Source organism: Ranitomeya variabilis, chromosome 1, assembly GCF_051348905.1.
Source record: "Ranitomeya variabilis isolate aRanVar5 chromosome 1, aRanVar5.hap1, whole genome shotgun sequence".
In the NCBI taxonomy this organism is placed as follows: Eukaryota; Metazoa; Chordata; class Amphibia; order Anura; family Dendrobatidae; genus Ranitomeya; species Ranitomeya variabilis.
Genome location: NC_135232.1, coordinates 1115618983 through 1115638163, shown reverse-complemented (window position 1 = coordinate 1115638163; position 19181 = coordinate 1115618983). Strand labels below are relative to the sequence as shown.

The following is a 19181-nucleotide window of genomic DNA, read 5'->3' as shown; positions in this document are numbered from 1 at the left end:
GGATTATATCTGATGGCTTCTGGCCGTACCCCCCCCCCCCCTCTATAATTAGTTTACATCACTTTATTAGGGCTCATTACTGAGATCTATCAGATTATTTAGGTTTTTTTTTATTAAATGAAAAATCAATTTGTTTAGCCAGTTTTATTAGAGGGGTTGTCACCTTTTAAAAAATAAATAAATAAAAAATCCTAGGCTCCGTGAGCAGCAAAAAAAAAAAGTGCGCCTTGCTCACCCTCCCCAGGCTAGGCGCTGCTGAGACTCTGGTGTCTGTGTTATGCAGCACTGATGTCCTGACGACAGCGCTGCAGCCAGTCGGTGAGCTCATCGGCTTTGATTGTCTTTTGCCGTCCACGTCATTGGCTGCAGACACCTGGAGACTCTGCTTCGGACACATGGAGGGTGAATAAAGCGCAGGTTATTTTTGGAGTTTATATGAAAAACTTTTCAGAAAGGGGGCGACCCCTTTTAATCTTCTAATTTATGATTGTGGGATTTCCAAAGAAAAGAGAGGCGCTGCACTGCATCCATATAAATGTGACTGTGCCTGGTGCCGAGGATCAGCCCTAAGTGAAAGGGCTGCAGTACTGGGAACGGGCGCACATTGCGGAAACTTTCCTCTTCGCCTTTGATCTATGGATTTTGCCTGATCCAGGATACTGACATTGTGCTGAATGTCGATCCTAAGATTTAGGACTTATTCCCTATCCGTGGGATAGTGGATATTTTGTAAATTGCTGGGGATTTGACTGCCAGGACCCCCACGATCCCGGAAATTGGAACTTTCGGAACTCTGAGCCTCCTTTTGGCTGTCGCAGCAGTGCGCATGCTCAAACTCTGCTTCATTCATTGTCTATACGCCCGCTTTCTCTGGCAGCCCCATTAAAGAAGCATTCCTCCTCCCATCAAAGTTCTTATCCTGCATTGTGTACATACAATTGCTCATTCTCCCTTTCTACCCAGCTAATTCTTCTCTTTTTCTCTGCTCCTATGTAGAAACAGGAAGTCTCTTGTCCTTGTATGACTCCTTTCCCTCTTCAACCTCCAACCCCCTCCTCCCTTCCAGGGACTTTTGCAGGGACTCATGACTTGTGCAGAGAAAATTGACCTCTTTCTACATAGAGCTTAGACTGATTCCGCTAGTCAGTTTTTGGTCATGTGATGTCATAACGCTAATTGAAAAGAGAAGAATTAGCTGGGTAGAAAGGCAAAATGAGCAATTGTAAGTAAACTGGTCCTGCTCCCCTGCCTCCCTGTATCACCCCCTTCTCCAAAGAAGAATTGTTTAGCAGGGCTGTGGAGTCGGTGTCATGGAAATTGAGGAGTCGGAGGTTTGGTTTACTGACTCCACAGCCCTGTTTAGCAGTGCAGATTGGATGATATAAAACACTTACTAGAAAGCTGCAGCACCGTCTGTATTTTTCTGCTTTTGTCTCCATCTGCAGCTGCTCCTTTCTGACTCCCCTTTCCATAGTCTTCTATAGGCAGCAGTTAGCCCGATTCCTCAGTGAGTGGCTAGCCTGCCTTATCCTGAAATTTTGACTTCTACCAGTGAGTTCTTAGTGAGTGAAAAAGACAATGCAGGGGAAGAAGACTGTTACACTTTTAGAAAAACCTGTGAAATAAATTCTGATAATTTTCCTGATCAGCAATGTTATGTTAATCACCAGTGATGTGGATTTTTTAATCCTTTCATGACTGCGCTATTTTCCCCCCTACTTCCTGATTAGGTTTTATCGTATATGTGTTTTTAACGCTCTTTAAAAATGTTGTCGTTAAAAGAAAAGTTTTTAACAATTTTTACCAGGTGCTCTGGTGGACCAGTAATTTAGGCCGGAATGGCACTAATGATTGTCAGCAGGAAAAATGGTGTAGGAGGGTGAGATGAGGATGTAGTCAAGGGTCGGCAATGGAAGCATGAACAATCCCAAAGGCGAGAGCGTGGCAAAGTCAGGAAACAGGGCCAAAGTCAAGTTTAAGTGCAAATATTGGGCCAGTCAGATAGCCCACCAGGACCAATGTCAGCAGGAGGGACAGGGTGAGGTGGTGGCTATTGGTTTAATCACATTTTTTAGTTCCGAAAAATGGTAAACCCTATGTACAAAAATATCTGTAGCGGTGTAAGATTCTGACCGGAACTGCTTTTTTTTATGGTTCTGAAGTCCATTTTGAAATGGATTGTAGAACCAAATGGACCCTCATTTATTAGAGATGAGAGAATCTTAAAAAATAAATAAAATTAAAAATAAAAAAAGCTTTGGAAGACCCCCAAGTGCCATCTCATTAATTTCAGTGAGAATTGTGTAATTCCTCATTTCTCCTGTGGGAGTGCTGTGTGGAAATGTGACACTTGTTGATTTCTTATCGATCACTGGTGATCACAGTAGTTTTAGGAAAATCCTAATGAAAAGAGATTAATTTTGGTGATTAGGGATTATGTAATGGAACTAGTAGGACCTTAAGGTCTTGTGTATCAGAGGTCAGCGTCAAGGAGCTACTTCTATATTTAAGAAAGTCCTAAACCAGAAAGTGCGTAGAATAAGGCTAACGTTCCTCCTGTAGAGGCTTGGCACTATATGTTATGCATTGTAGAGCCAGACTCGCATCTACCTTTTTAGGAAATTAAAATCCATAAATTGTGTTTAGTGTTTGATATGCGCGGCTGTCAGTGAAAGCGGTAATGCCCCCTAAAACCTTGGGTTGCTTTTCACCTTTCATAAATTCCCGGGGAGATTCTATACAAAAAATAATTTTCAGCTCCGCAGCTCATTGTTATTCAGAGTTGATTGATCGTCGTCATTTGCTCAGCGAGGAAGTTAAGTGCTCCTGTCATTTCCAGGAGTATAATTGGGACGTTTCACAGGTCAGCGATAGTGGCAGGGTTTCCCTTTTGATTAGTGTTAGACTGATAACAAAAATTACAGTTTCCCGTGATGGATGGGACCCATAGTGTCTAAATGCATCGCTCATGCATCGTACCTAAACAAAATGAATTTGCATCTGATTATGTCGGCGGGTTATGGGAGAAGAGAGGACTAAGGGGAAAGTATGTTCTTGTTATCAGTACACAGATTCTCCAGCGTGAAGATTGGCCCCCACCCGTACATTAGACAGGACTCACACAGGGCTATTGTAGCGGCAGACAGGAGATGGAAATATTCGAAGAGGCGCAATGTTTTCCAGACTAATGGTAATTTATACATATTTAACAGCAAATGTGAAAGGTGACCAGCTTTTGCTCTTATCTTATTCCCGCCAGTCCCCTGAGTATTCCGATTTTTTATTTTTTTAAATCCGCCATACGGATCCTGAGATACGGACCTTTTTATTAAGTGCAAATTTTTATGGCGTAAAGCAAGTGGGCGTGGCTCACATGGTAATGCGGCGCAACCTAAAGACACGCCCCAGAGGATCCTGTTGATAAAGCACGAAATAAAAAGATCCATATCTCAAGATCCGTATGGTGGATTTTAAAAAATAAAAAAATGGAAAACTCAGAAGAGAAGCGGGAATAAAATGAGAGCAAATAAATGGACAATTTTGATCCTTATTTTTTGACCAGGCCCTTAGATTTCTGGAGATGGAGAGTAAGGACAACTGAAATCTCTGTTAAGAATCATTGTTAAGAACATATTGTAACAAAGGAGATCTTTAATCTTAATACTTATTGATCCAAAGAGTTATGTCCACTGCTGTGTCATGGTGACCTCTTCAAGTGGATACCTACAGCCTCATGGAAGAAGGTGTGTCGTCAATAAGTCATGAAAAAGTGATGAAAGCGGCAGCAAACCGGGCATCCAACAAGATCCATGCTGCTGGGCTCTGGGTCACACCACCAAACTGTCTTGCTGTTGGTGCCTTGGGGTGTTGTGGCACAGAGCCGCAAGGTCTTTGCCTGGTAGCATGGGCACTGTGGGGTAACTGATTGGCTCCCTCTGCAGGTACGATGGTGCAGTGCTGCATAGTGCAGGCTCATCCTTTTTTCACACCTAGACCTTCTTTCTAGCCAAGCATTTAAGTGGGCTGTGAGATATTGAGGTTCTGTTCAATATAAAACCAAGGTCCTTAATAATCGACAATGGATGACGTACCGATACACAAGCCAGTGGAGGCAGTTTGATGGTGGGGGCAATGCTCTGTGAACTGGCTTTCATGTGGATATACCAAAGCCAGTACACTACTTTACGGCAACAATGTTTCCTAATGGCAGGTCCCTCTTTCTACAGGGTAATGTGCATGCCAAGCTGCAAAAACTGTCCATAAATTATTTAAAAGGATTCTGTCAGCAGGTTTTTGTTATGAAAACTGAGAGCAGTATGATGTAGAGGCAAAAGGCCTGAATCCAGCGATGTATCACTTGATGGGCTGCATGCTGTCATTTTGATACAACCACGTTTTCTCTGCTGCATTTCTAGCAGAGCTCTGAATGCTGAGCCCTGTGTAACCTGGCCTACACCACTGATTGGCTGCTTTCTCTCTGTATAACCCCACCCACACCAGTGATTGACAACTTTCTGTGTACACTGTGTATTGACAGAAAGCTGCTAATCAGTGGTGGGGGTTGTGGTTGGACCAGGAGGCACGAGACACCTAGTCCTCTACTGGTAATCTCCTGCTGTTAAAACACTGATATTCTTGAAACAGCAACACACAGCCCAGTAAGTGACACATCGCTGGAATCTGGGTCTCTGCCCCTATAACATGCTGCTCTAAGATTACATAGCCAACATCTGCTGAGGTATTACCTTTTTAAGGAATATTTTAAAGAGGTCAAGGTGGTGACTTGACTAGATTTCACGGCTCTGCTCTAATGTCCTTGTGCAAATTCCACAGGACTCCTTCAAAGATCTTGTGGAGTCCAGGCCTCGGAGGGTCAGAGTTATGGAACACAGGGGAACTGCAGAAACATTTACCATAAATTTGCAATAAAATGTACAATATCCCCGTCCATGGATGGCTAGGAGTCTTTGGTCTTTGGCTATTCTTCGTATGTAGGGAGAAGTGAGCCTGGCGGGTGAATGGGTACTGGGTGGTTACTCCATATTGGATTTGTTTTTTATTCTTTTTCATTTATTTATTTCTTTATCTCGACCCACCGAATACAGGGCTTCTTTGTGTTTGTTTTGTTTCTTTTTTTTTTGCGTAATATTTTAAATGTTCATTGACTTCTGTAGGAAATTCATGAGCTTACATCTGATGATGCACGCAGTGTTTTTATTTCTGTTGCATCTATCTGTGCCGGAACTTTTCTTCATGTTATCATCCCACTTACCAATCGTAGCATATAAGAATAACGGTCTTCCCTTCTTCTTGTACATTCTCCACTAACCTTTTTTTTAGCTATCATAGCCAAATGTTATAAACTCTGCTCTTGTCACCTCATAGATACAGCATCCTTTCTTCATGTTATCATCCCTCATACCAATCACACCATGTTATTGTCTTCACTACTTCTTCTTGTACAACCGTCACTGACCCCAGATGGATGGAGGAACTTTTTTCATGTTATCACCTTTTTTTTTTTTTTTTTTTTTTTTTTAATACCTAACAGCCTGATATTGTGATCTCTTCCCTGTATAGCTTTTTACCATTTATGTGGTGGTTGGGGGAGTATAGGATCCAGTCTTCATATTATCATCCCTCTTACCAATCATAGTATGTTTCGGTCTTCTCTTGTACGACCCTTTTTACTTAGCATATCATGTTACTGTGATATCTCCTCTGTATAGCTTTTTGTTGCCCAGGGGAGTACAGGATCTTTTTTTTTTTTTTTTTTTCATGATATCATCCCTCTTACCAATCATAGCCTGTTACTGTATTTTCTTCCCTCTGCACTACCTTTACTGAGAGAGAAACGTTTTTCATGTTATCACCTGTTACCGATCACAGACAATGACTCCAGGGGGTTGGGTTGGGAACGCAAACTCAGGAACCACATCCTCCAATGACCCCAGGGGTGGGGTTAGGAACTCAGGAAGCACATCCTCCAGTGACCCAAGGGGGTGGGGTTAGGAACTCAGGAACCACATCCTCCAATGACCCCAGGGGGTGGGGTTAGGAACTCAGGAAGCACATCCTCCAGTGACCCAAGGGGGTGGGGTTAGGAACTCAGGAACCACATCCTCCAATGACCCCAGGGGGTGGGGTTAGGAACTCAGGAAGCACATCCTCCAGTGACCCAAGGGGGTGGGGTTAGGAACTCAGGAACCACATCCTCCAATGACCCCAGGGGGTGGGGTTAGGAACTCAGGAAGCACATCCTCCAGTGACCCAAGGGGGTGGGGTTAGGAACTCAGGAACCACATCCTCCAATGACCCCAGGGGGTGGGGTTAGGAACTCAGGAAGCACATCCTCCAATGACCCAAGGGGGTGGGGTTAGGAACTCAGGAACCACATCCTCCAATGACCCCAGGGGGTGGGGTTAGGAACTCAGGAACCACATCCTCCATTGACCCCCGGGGGCTGGGGTTGGGAACTCGGGAACCACATTCTCCAATGACCTCAGGGGTGGGGTTAGGAACTCAGGAACCACATCCTCCAATGACCCCAGGGGTTGGGGTTGGGAACTCAGGAACCACATCCTCCAGTGACCTCAGCGGGTGGAGTTAGGAACCCGGGAACCACATCTTCCATTTTCCCCAGGAGTTGGAGTTGGGAACTCAGGAACCACATCCTCCAATGACACCAGGGGCTGGAATTGGGAACTCGGGAACCACATCCTCCAATAATCTCAGCGGGTGGGGTTAGGAACCCGGGAACCACATCTTCCATTTTCCCCAGGAGGTGGAGTTGGGAACTCAGGAACCACATCCTCCAATGACACCAGGGGCTGGAGTTGGGAACTCGGGAACCACATCCTCCAATGATCTCAGCGGGTGGGGTTAGGAACCCGGGAACCCCATCTTCCATTTTCCCCAGGGGGTGGGGTTGGGAACTCAGGAACTACATCCTCCAATGTCCCCAGGGGGTGGAGTTGGGAACTCTTGAACCTTTCCTTATGTTATCACCCCTTCTATAGCATTAGCAGAGGATACAGGTTCTCTGATTGTCAGGGGTGGAGGTCTTCTTATTTCTAGAAGTTAGAACCCGAAGTTATGGGAATATTCTGGTTGCCCACAGTCACCACTAGGAGAAACTTACTAAAAACTGAATCTATACTGACCCTGTTCTCCATAATAAGTTTGGTTTCAGTAATTATGGTGAAGACCATAATCCTACTGTTTCAATTTTGCTACATTGCCTGATGGTACTCCTGGTGGGGTCCGATTGTGTTTACATATGGGTTCTGCATTTCCTTGGTTTGTTATGACAAAAAGGCAAAATTAGCTTTATGTCCCTTCATTTTTTAATATCCTCCTCAGGTGGCAGACAGTGAAGAAGAGGACAACGATTTCGAAGAAGTCCCCGAGAAGGAAGGTTACGAGCCTCGCATTCCGGACCACCTTCGCTCCGAGTACGGTGAGTTTGTCCAGCTGTGAAAATCTCCGTGCTGGCGTGTAACTGCAGCAGTAAACTAAATAAACAGCCATTATGAAGTAATAAAGAGATCATTGTTGTGGGTAATCTCTCCGACTGCCGGCCGAGGAAGTCATTACAGAGATAGGGACGCCACGATTGGTTGCAGACAAACAAATACTTTGTAGGGGAAGTATCTTCTGAGACTGCGGGTTTATTTCATTCCGTCATGTAGCCTTGTAGTTTAAAGCCCGCCGCTGCTATGCGGACTACAAAGGAATATTTCTAAAAGGATATTTATTTGCCGTGGAAGAAAAATATCCAGCCTCACACGCCGCTCTTGTAAACGGCTTCCCGGGGAGCTCTCGAATTACAGTAAATCTGTTTAATTAAATCCCATTACGCTGAGGCATCTGACACCTCCGCGCACTATACAATTACACTCTATAGGAGGTTTGTATGAAAGAGCTTCGGCCGCAGACCTCGCCTGTGTAGAGACGCGCACATTTGCAAGTTCCCCGCAGACGTACCTGTAATAAGATTTGCTAAATATTTTGAGCCTAGCTAAGTCGGTAAACTCAAAATTGAGCCGGCAGTGGGGATCTTAATGCCGTGCCTGGGAAATCGAGGGCAGAAAAGGCAGAAGATTCAATTTTTTCCTTTTGTCCCCTCGCTTTCCGCTTTATTGTGATTTGGGTTGTCGTCTATGTAATGTAAGCTTTCCATAAAATAGCCAGGAGCCAAATTCTATTTCAGAATTTCTACAAGGGGTTGTCCACCTAAAATCTGTTTTCATTACCTTTTTGAGCATGGTGAAAAATTAAAATAAAAAAATGTTACTTCCCTTACCGATCCCCCGATCTTCCTCTGGTCTCCCCGCTGGTTTAGGTGCTTCCTCTTCCTGCTGGGCCTGACGTGTGGTTGCAGGTGCCACAGGTCCACCCATGATGGTTATGAATAACAGTCTAAGTGGTGGACAACCCCTTTTAATATAAGTTATAGTTTATGATTTTTAGAATTCTTTGTGCCTCTTTAGCTACAAGAAATACGGACCTGTATCTGTAATATACTGCCTTTACATATGGGCAGAATATTTGGTTGACTTGATTCATTTAAAGGGAATCTGTCACCCCAAAATTGGCCTATAAACTAAGGCCACCGGCATCAGGGGCTTATCTACAGCATTCTGTAATGCTGTAGAAAAGCCCCCGATGTATCCTGAAAGATAAGAAAAACAGGTTAGATTATACTCACCTAGGGGCGACCCCGTCTGATGTGCGTCGCGGTCCGGCTCCAGCACCTCCAATCTTCATACGATGACGTCCTCTTCTTTCCTTCTTGCCGCAGCAGTGTTGAGCAGAGTGAAGTGTGCTGAAGCTGGTGAGTGACCAGCCAAAATGTCAGCTGTAGCTGGGAGAGAGAAGCCAGGATCTCTCTGAGTGGAGACGGTTTAGCTAGGAAAGCTGAGCAGTCTGTGTGTTAGAGCTGCAGAGGACTGTGTGGCCGCTGCAGCCTGTTCAGTGTGAACAGTGTATGGAGTTCAACACTTCTGTTTGGAGTTGGAGCTCAGGCTTAAGGCGATACTGGTAGGACCGTACCTCTCCTGTGTGTAAAGTTTGATTTGGGAGAAAGAATCTGTTTGGGTGAGCTCACACTGACATATATGCCCCTACTGTTTATTTGCTGTGATACTTCTATGCCCAGAAGAGGCCATTTTTGGTTTTGAATCCCTTGGAGCTTTATAAAAGCAAACAGCATTGCCTGTGTGAACGCTACCTAATACCCACCTGATCACTTGAACCCCTACACTAAAAATATATATAATTTAAAAAAAGAATCATGGTAAAATTCCTTATATTGCAATTTCGTATGTAGTATTCCATTCTCTGTCTCTTGCTGAGGGCTTTTCCTATTGTGTTCTCAGCTGTCTTTTGCCAGCTCATCCCTTTCCTCTCTTGCACTAAAGGAACATCTGCAGCTGCATCTCCCTTGCACCTCAACTTTACACCAATTTTTTTTTTATTATTATATTCACATCGCCTTTTGAGGATCTATTTTTTTTTGTTGTAGCTTTGAACGACACCATTCATTTTACCATATAATGCACTGAAAAAAAAAACGTAAATCTGATGTTTACATTTTTTTTCCTGGCATATGTCAGACAGGATAATTATATATTTTCATAGATCGGACATTTACGGACACCGCAATACTAAATATGCTTTTTAAAAATATTACAAATTTTTTTAACGAGTTGATTCAAATTTTAATTTCTTTTTGTGCTTTAGCAACTTTTATCAATTATTAACTTTACTTTTTCATCTCCTTCAAATAAAATGACAAAAGAAATGTTGCATGTTTATTTTTTAAGCTACGGTTTTTACCTAAAAAGAATCTCGAGCGAAGCTGCAAAATAAATGTATTTCACGTGCTCACCTTCTGTTTCTTGCAAGGTCAAAAGCCTCTCCAAGTACTTGACATTGCTGATCTTTTACCTGCGGCCCGGAGATAATATCTGATGAGTGGATTAAATTGATCCCGTGATAACGGACAGTCGGGAAGGGTTTTGGATCTTTGTGTGCACCACAATAATAAAGTGTGAGAATATTATTCTCCATGTTCTTGCGTTCTGAGCTACGGCTGCTCGTGGAAACATGTTGGCTGTAAAGGATGGACGCTCGTAAATCCAGATCTAATCACGAAGAAGAAAGCATCTTGTATATATTTATTTGTGCCAAGCTCCAGACGTTTAAGATAAGAGAGTTGTGTCATTAGCATATCTCCAAGATATAGCTATAGTTTTGAGATTGACCCAAATTTTGGTTTTCACAACATTTTCGGCTAAAGTTTCTATAGTGGCAATTTGCATTAAATCTAGATTGTTATGAAGAGCAATCAGATGTATTGTAAAGTCATTCCTTGCCTTGAACATAAACCTAATCACAAAAAAATATTTCCACTGAATTTTAGCTTTTGCACAAATAATTTCAGTGATCATATTGTTGGCTCAGGAGGAAGTGTTAATCAGGACAAGGCAGCTCATGTCGCTCCGTCATTCTGATTTAATGATAAGAGTAGACTGGTTGCTTTGAATAGGGGGCTGGTGTCTGAACCCATTGTCTTTTTCTGTTAATTATGGTTACTTCCAAGTAAACGTGCAGTCATGATGGCTTTGCATCAAAAAGGCTTTACAGGAAAGGACATTGCCGCTTGTAAGGTTGCTCCTAATTCAATCATTTATCAGATCACTTAAGAAGGTTTTATCTCTGAGAAGAAGACTTCAATGCATTCAAGAAAGTCAAGCAAGTGACAGGACCATCTCCTAAAGAGGATTCAGCTACAGGAGTTGTTTAACACCAGTGCAGAGCTTGCTCAGGAATGGCAGCAGGCAGGTGTCACAGTGAGGCGAAGGCTGTTTGAGTCTGGCTTGGTGTTAAGAAAGGCAGCAAAGAATCCACTTCTCTCCAAGAATAACATCAAGGACAAACTGACCTTCTGCAGGAAGTACATGGATTGGGCTGCAGGGTGCTGGGTTAAAGTTCTTTTCTCTGATGAAGCCCACTTGGAGTTTTTGGGACATCTGTAAGAACGATTGTCCAGAGAAGAGAAGGTGAGCTCTACCATGAGTCCCGTGTCTGCCAACAGTAAGGCCTCCTGAGATTATTCATGCGTGGGGGCTTTTCATCCTTGGAGGGGGCTCGATCACAATTTTGGCTAAGATCGCGGCCATGACTAAAGAATGAGATCAAAACCTTCTCCAAGAGCAACTTCTCCCAACACTCTAGGAGCAATTTGGTGATGGCCAATGGTTTCTCATGCATGATGGAGACTGCGTCAGAAGACAAAAGTGATAACTCAGTGGCTCGAACAAAACATTGACATTTTGAGTCCATGAACTGGAAGAAGTCTTGAAAAATGAGTGTCAACACTATGAATATTGAGTCTTTCCTTAACCTTGGTGTATTTCTCCATAAACTCTTATTTATGAAATGCTGATAAATTTACTTTAGAAGCTATAGAAACAACTGGCTAAAGATTGAATAACACTGAAGCATCAAACTGTATGAAAACCAGAATTTCAGTCTCAAAACTTCGGGCTATGATTGTAGGAGATGTGAGATAGTTTTCTTCCTTCTGGAGGATCGCTAATGACGTACACTGGAAATTGGCTTTATGGTGCCGCGATGCTTTCGTTATGGCAATGGGTTAGTGTGTCAGTTGCTGCAAATTTTGCAGATGTTCTGCTGTCTATGGACATTTGGGCGACAGCTGTATGGGAAGGAACTGCCAATTCTTAAAGGGGTCAACATAAACAATCATCACCCATCCATTAGTGATATGATCACTGGGACCCGCACAGCAGACCAGACTGGGGGCGACCCCAAGTCCATGTGTAACTATAGCAGAAGTGTGCATGTGACCGCCTCTCCATTATTTTTGTGATGTCTGATCACCACTGATCTCCAGTGATCCACGTAGTGCTCAGACTCCTTTTGACACAGCACTGATCATTGATCAGTCCAATCAATAGATTTATCTGAGATCACAGACTTTACCGATCTGATCTCATGACTGACAATTAGAAGATCATAACGACTACATTTTCCCTTTTATATACATAAAAAGCTGTGAAGCCGTCAGCCATTACCAAGTGCCAAAGCAAACGATGGCGTCCAGTGTTTTTAATCATTTTCATTAATAAAGTCTCTGTACATTTACAACCCGTCCCCAAGGTTGGCAGCCATCTCCTATGAGCTGGGGACATATGGCACGACTGAAATGCACATGTCCTGGGGTGTATGTTTATGAAGTCATTATTGGATCCCTAGTCTATTGGCGTCCATACAGGCAAAGGCATCCTGCTGGAAATCTTACTAGGTCAACGGCTAGAGAAAGGTGCTCAGTGCAAGTGGCAAATAGTGTCCTCAGTCGCCAGTGGCCTCAGTCGCCCCTTCTCTCCCACATACAGTGGCCTCAGTCGCCCCTTCTCCCATGTACAGTGGCCTCAGTTGCCCCTTCTCTCTCATATACATTGGCATCAGTCACCCGTTCTCTCCCTCCCACATACAGTGTCCTCAGTCGCCTGTTCTCTCCCACATACAGTGGCCTCAGTCGCCTGTTCTCTCCCACATACAGTGGCCTCAGTTGCCTGTTCTCTCCCACAGTGTCCTCAGTCGCCTGTTCTCTCCCATATTCAAAGGCCTCAGTCGCCCCTTGTCTCCCACATACAGTGGCCTCAGTCGCCCCTTGTCTCCCACATACAGTGGCCTCAGTCGCCCCTTGTCTCCCACATACAGTGGCCTCAGTCGCCCCTTGTCTCCCACATACAGTGGCCTCAGTCGCCCCTTGTCTCCCACATACAGTGGCCTCAGTCGCCCCTTGTCTCCCACATACAGTGGCCTCAGTCGCCCCTTGTCTCCCACATACAGTGGCCTCAGTCGCCCCTTGTCTCCCACATACAGTGGCCTCAGTCGCCCCTTGTCTCCCACATACAGTGGCCTCAGTCGCCCCTTGTCTCCCACATACAGTGGCCTCAGTCGCCCCTTGTCTCCCACATACAGTGGCCTCAGTCGCCCCTTGTCTCTCACATACAGTGGCCTCAGTCGCCCCTTGTCTCCCACATACAGTGGCCTCAGTCGCCCCTTGTCTCCCACATACAGTGGCCTCAGTCGCCCCTTGTCTCCCACATACAGTGGCCTCAGTCTCCCCTTGTCTCCCACATACAGTGGCCTCAGTCGCCCCTTGTCTCCCACATACAGTGGCCTCCGTCAAACATAGGGCTCCCATTTTAAAAGCAACAAAACCACAGCTTATGCTGCATAGGATTTTCTTATTTGTTTTTTCTTTTTCTGGGAAGCCTCTGGAATTTGTCTACCCAACTACTGTACAGTATAGTTGAGAATAGTTAGACTAACATAAATTATCCCAACAGATGCCAGAAGGACTCTTCTATGGTGTCTGCCTAGTGTATAGGACCCTGTGGGTATGTGTCACGAGACGAGAGTTCTCTGATCACAATCTGACCAAAGTGTGGATACATCAACAATGCAGTGATGAACACATGTGCTGGTTGCATCAAGATATGGACAAATGGTCCAAGTACTTGACCAGATTGATGTTTATTCCTGTTCCGAAGAAGGTAGATGGTACCAACTGTGGAAACTATTGGACTATTGCACTCACACTTCACACCAGCAAAATACTACTGAAGATCCTACAAAGACTGCTTAAGCCTTACTTTGACAAAGAGCTACTAGAGGAACAAGCAGGATTCAGAAAAGTGCAGAGGAACAAAAGATGTGATATACCAACATTAGATGGATAATGAAAAAGACCAAAGAATACAAGGACATCTGTTTTTGCTTCGACAACAGCAAAGCCTTCAACTGTGTTGATCACTAGAAAGTTTGGAATATCATGAAAGATATGGGTGTACCGAACCACATCATCAGCCTCATTAGGAACCTTTATATCAACCAACAAGCAACAGTCCGAACAGAACATGGTGACACTGCATGGTTCAAAGTAGAGCAAGATGTCCGATAAGGCTGCATCCTGTCACCATTTCTGTTCAGTTTATATGCAGGACCTATTTTCAGGAAGGCTGGACTTGCCAAAAAAGAGAATAAAAATTGCTGGTCGAATCATCAACAATCTTAAATATGCAGATAATACAAATTTGATAGAAACGAGCATAGATGGAATGAAGGACTTATGTAGTGTCAAGATAGAAAGCTCAAACATGGGACTGCTACTCCATACAAAGACCATAAAAGTAACTATTGCCAGGTACGACTGGGACACATTTGAGATTGACGGTGACGAACTGGAAGTTGTAAAGGACTTCAACCACTGATCACTCAAGGTGCAGCGACAAAACAGGAAGTCAATAGGAGAATACCTATGGTCAAATCAACAATGAAGTCAGTGGGTAAGATCTTCAAATCGAGGAACATTTCACTGACGACGAAGACACGGCTTGTACATAGTTTGGACTTTTCTGTGGTAACATACGGATGCAAAACCTGAACGATGTTGATACAAGACAGAAGAATAATCGACTCCTTTTGAAGTGTGGTGCTGGAGAATGATGTTATCAATACTATGGATGGCAGGAACAAGAAACAGATCAATCTTGGAAAAAATCAAGCCAGACATGTCACTCGAAGCAAGGATCATCAAGCTACGACTTGCCTACTTTGGACACGTAATAGGAATAGAACAATCAGTGGAGAAGGACATCATGGTCGGAAGAATAAAAGGAACAAGGCGAGGAGCAAGACCAGCAACCCAATGGCTTGATACTATCAAGATAATGGCGGAGAAGAACCTGGTGGATCTATCAAGGCTTGCACAAGATCAATCTTCCTAATTCCAACAGCGTTCACCTATTAAGTCGCCAAGGCTTGAGATCGAGCTGAAGGCTGTTGTATAATAATACAGTTCTAACTTCTGTCCTGATCGAAGATGCCTTCTGTCAATGAATCTAAGGAAAAGCATCGAATTTGGGCATCCTTCAGTCAAATTGGCTCGTAATTGAGAGCAAGAATTAACACAATTTAAATTACAAAGAAAAAATTATTTACTGCCACAGAAACAATTAACAGTAATATAATGTGTTCCCCGCTTGGTATGTAATTTTGTGATGGATACGAACTCCTCTGTATCTGTGAGATGGCAGAAGGTAATTTGTGATCATGATTGGATTGGCCATGCATTCGGGCTGCGTGCTCGACTGCACAGTTTTGTTCCATACTCATGTGGCCATTGGGGGTGGCAGGCAGACGGAGTTTCGGCCGCACAACAAGGCGCACTGTGTGGTGTCACCCTTGAAGCAAAATTCAATTTACAACCAACTCGTAAATCAGTAAGTACTTAATAAGATGCACCTGTATGTGATCTATCCATTAGCACAGTGGAGCCACAGAATAAAAAATATATCCTATAGTTCCAGCGTTTCTGTGATTTAATGGGAGTATGTCATCAGAAAATGATTTATTGGTTAAATCTCGTTATGATAAACTTGCTTGTTTTTTACTTTTGATTTTGCTCTATTTTTTTACATTTTTTCTAAATTTTATCTTTAGACTACCATGAACGTATTAAAATAAATATATATATATATATATATATATATATATATATATATATATATATTATATATAATATATATATGGATTGGACAAAATAATGGAAACACCTGGAAATATCACCAAAAGTTAAGTTAATATGGTGTAGGTCCACCTTCTGCGGCGATTAGAGCCTCAATTCTCCGAGGTATGGATTCATACAAGGTGTGAATTGTTTCCAAAGGAATTTTAGCCCATTCTGCAGTTAAAACACCCTCCACTTCTTTGAGCGACGATGGCGGCGGAAATCAACATCTAACTTGAATCTCTAAAATCGACCATAAATGCTCAATAATGTTGAGGTCTGGGGATTGTGGGGGCCAGATGAGATGCTCCACTTCATTAGAATGTTCCTCGTGCCATGCTTTAACGATTCTAGCTGTATGAATTGGTGCATTATCCTGAAAGATGGCGTTCCCCTCCGGGAACAGTGCTTGAACCAATGGATGCACTTTGTTGCCCAAAATGCCTAAATAATCTCAGCTGTTCATTCTTCCATGAAGGGGTATCCTTGGCCCGGCGGATCTCCATGAAATAGCACCCCAGATCATCACAGAACCTCCGCCATGTTTTACGGTTGGGAGAAGGCAGTCTGGATGGAATGCTTCTTTCGGCTGTCTCCAAGCGTACACTCGGCCGGAGGTCGGAAATAGGGTAAACAATGATTCGTCTGAGAATATCACATGTTTCCACTGCTCGCGGGACCAATTCTGGAGGTTTCTACACCACTCTAAACGCTTGGAAACATTTGTCATTGAGAGCAGCGGTTTTCTAATTGCTCTTCCGTGGAATCCAGATTTGTGCAGCTCCCGATGAACAGTTTTCGTGGAAACTGGGTTCTGTAGGTGTTCATTGAGCTCAGCAGTGATTTTCGGAGCCGTGGTCTTGCGATCTTCTCACAATTTGCTTTAGAGTCCGACAGTCTCTCTCAGTGAACTTTGACTTTCGGCCGGACCTGTGCTTTGCTGCGGACGTTTTTCCTTCTCTTTCAAACGCAGTATTACCTTGGAGACAGTACCTCTTGACACGCCAAGCATTCGGGCACTTTCTGTTACACTAGCGCCTGCCATACGAGCACCAACAATTTGGCCTCTTTGAAAATCTGAGAGGTCTGTCATTGATATCAGGTTCTCATCAATGTTCTTACAATTATGCAAAACAAACAGTTAATTTACATACACATATCACATAACACAAATAATCAACTACAAAACATTACCATATGTCACGGTTTGCATGTTTATCACACGTTCGAAGATTATTATGCCAAAATGTTAGGTGTTTCTATTATTTTGTCCAACCCCTGTATGTATGTATGTATATCCTTCTCCTGTATAATGACTGATAACACCTCTATATACAGTAGATAACACATGATCCACCATTCACAATAGGTGATGTCACAGCTCACCTCCTCCTCCTGTACAATGACTGATAACACCTCTATATACAGTAGATAACACAGGATCCACCATTCACAATAGGTGATGTCACAGCTCACCTCCTCCTCCTGTACAATGACTGATAACACCTCTATATACAGTAGATAACACAGGATCCACCATTCACAATAGGTGATGTCACAGCTCACCTGCCCCTCCTGTACAATGACTGATAACACCTCTATATACAGTAGGTAACACAGGATCCTCCATACACAATAGGGGATGTCACAGCTCACTTCCTCCTCCTGTATAATGACTGATAATGCCTCTATATACAGTAGATAACACAGGATCCACCATTCGCAATAGGGGATGTCACAGCTCACCTTCCACTCCTGTACAATGACTGATAACACCTCTATATACAGTAGGTAACACAGGATCCTGCATACACAATAGGGGATGTCACAGCTCACCTCCTCCTCCTGTACAATGACTGATAACGCCTCTATATACAGTAGATAACACAGGATCCACCATTCACAATAGGCGATGTCACAGCTCACCTCTTCCTCCTCTTGTACAATGACTGATAACACCTCTATATACAGTAGGTAACACAGGATCCACCATTCACAATAGATGTCACAGCTCACCTCCTCCTCCTCCTCCTTCCTGTACAGTGACTGAGAACACCTCTATATACAGTAGATAACACAGGATCCACCATTCACAATAGGTGATGTCACAGCTCACCTCCTCCTCCTGTACAATGACTGATAACGCCTGTATATACAGTAGATAACACAGGATCCACCATTCACAATAGGCGGTCACAGCTCACCTCCTCCTCCTGTACAATGACTGATAACACCTCTATATACAGTAGATAACACATGATCCACCATTCACAATAGGTGATGTCACAGTTCACCTCCTCCTGTACAATGACTGATAAAACCTCTATATACAGTAGATAACACAGGATCCACCATTCACAATAGGTGATGTGACAGCTCACCTCTTCCTCCTCCTGTACAATGACTGATAACACCTCTATATACAGTAGATAACACAGGATCCACCATAAACAATAGGTGATGTCACAGCTCACCTCCTCCTCCTGTACAATGACTGATAAAACCTCTATATACAGTAGATAACACAGGATCCACCATTCACAATAGGTAATGTCACAGCTCACCTCTTCCTCCTCCTGTACAATGACTGATAACACCTCTATATACAGTAGATAACACAGGATCCACCATTCACAATAGGTGATGTCACAGCTCACCTCCTCCTCCTGTACAATGACTGATAACACCTCTATATACAGTAGATAACACATGATCCACCATTCACAATAGGTGATGTCACAGCTCACCTCCTCCTCCTGTACAATGACTGATAACACCTCTATATACAGTAGATAACACAGGATCCACCATTCACAATAGGTAATGTCACAGCTCACCTCTTCCTCCTCCTGTACAATGACTGATAACACCTCTATATACAGTAGATAACACAGGATCCACCATTCACAATAGGTGATGTCACAGTTCACCTCCTCCTCCTGTACAATGACTGATAACACCTCTATATACAGTAGATAACACAGGATCCACCATTCACAATAGGTGGTCACAGCTCACCTCTTCCTCCTCCTGTACAATGACTGATAACACCTCTATATACAGTAGATAACACAGGATCCACCATTCACAATAGGTGATGTCACAGTTCACCTCCTCCTCCTGTACAATGACTGATAACACCTCTATATACAGTAGATAACACAGGATCCACCATAAACAATAGGTGATGTCACAGCTCACCTTCTCTGCCTCCGTTCACAATGATCTTTGCCCAGAATACAACATTCTTAGCTCATTTTTCTATACAAGGTGTGAGTCAGTCTGTTGTCGCTATAGTCCATGTGGCTAATAAAGGGAACGGGAAGTTTGAGTCTAATATTGGGCCAATTGCAAATGTTAGATTTGCAGGATTATTTTTTTTGTAATATAGTAATATGAAAAATAAACAAAAAAAAGTTTCTTAAAATACATCTAACTTTTAATGACTAGGTCTGTTTCTGATGACACATTCCCTTTAATGCTGAATCACATGACTTTGCCGGGGTGGGGGAAAAAACCCACCAACAAAGTATAAGACTTGTAGGATAAATGTGTAGAGGAGGAAGGATGC

General features: G+C 43.4%; 1 protein-coding gene across 2 annotated transcripts in view; it reads left to right on the top strand.

The window, feature by feature from the left end:
- UVSSA (UV stimulated scaffold protein A) overlaps positions 1-19181 on the top strand; it is an 81510-nt gene that overhangs the window by 40189 nt on the left and 22140 nt on the right. For both annotated transcript variants that reach the window (XM_077280207.1, XM_077280208.1), the window contains exon 8: positions 7363-7459. In XM_077280207.1, coding sequence (XP_077136322.1) covers positions 7363-7459 — 97 coding nt within the window. The remainder of the gene's footprint in view (positions 1-7362; positions 7460-19181) is intronic.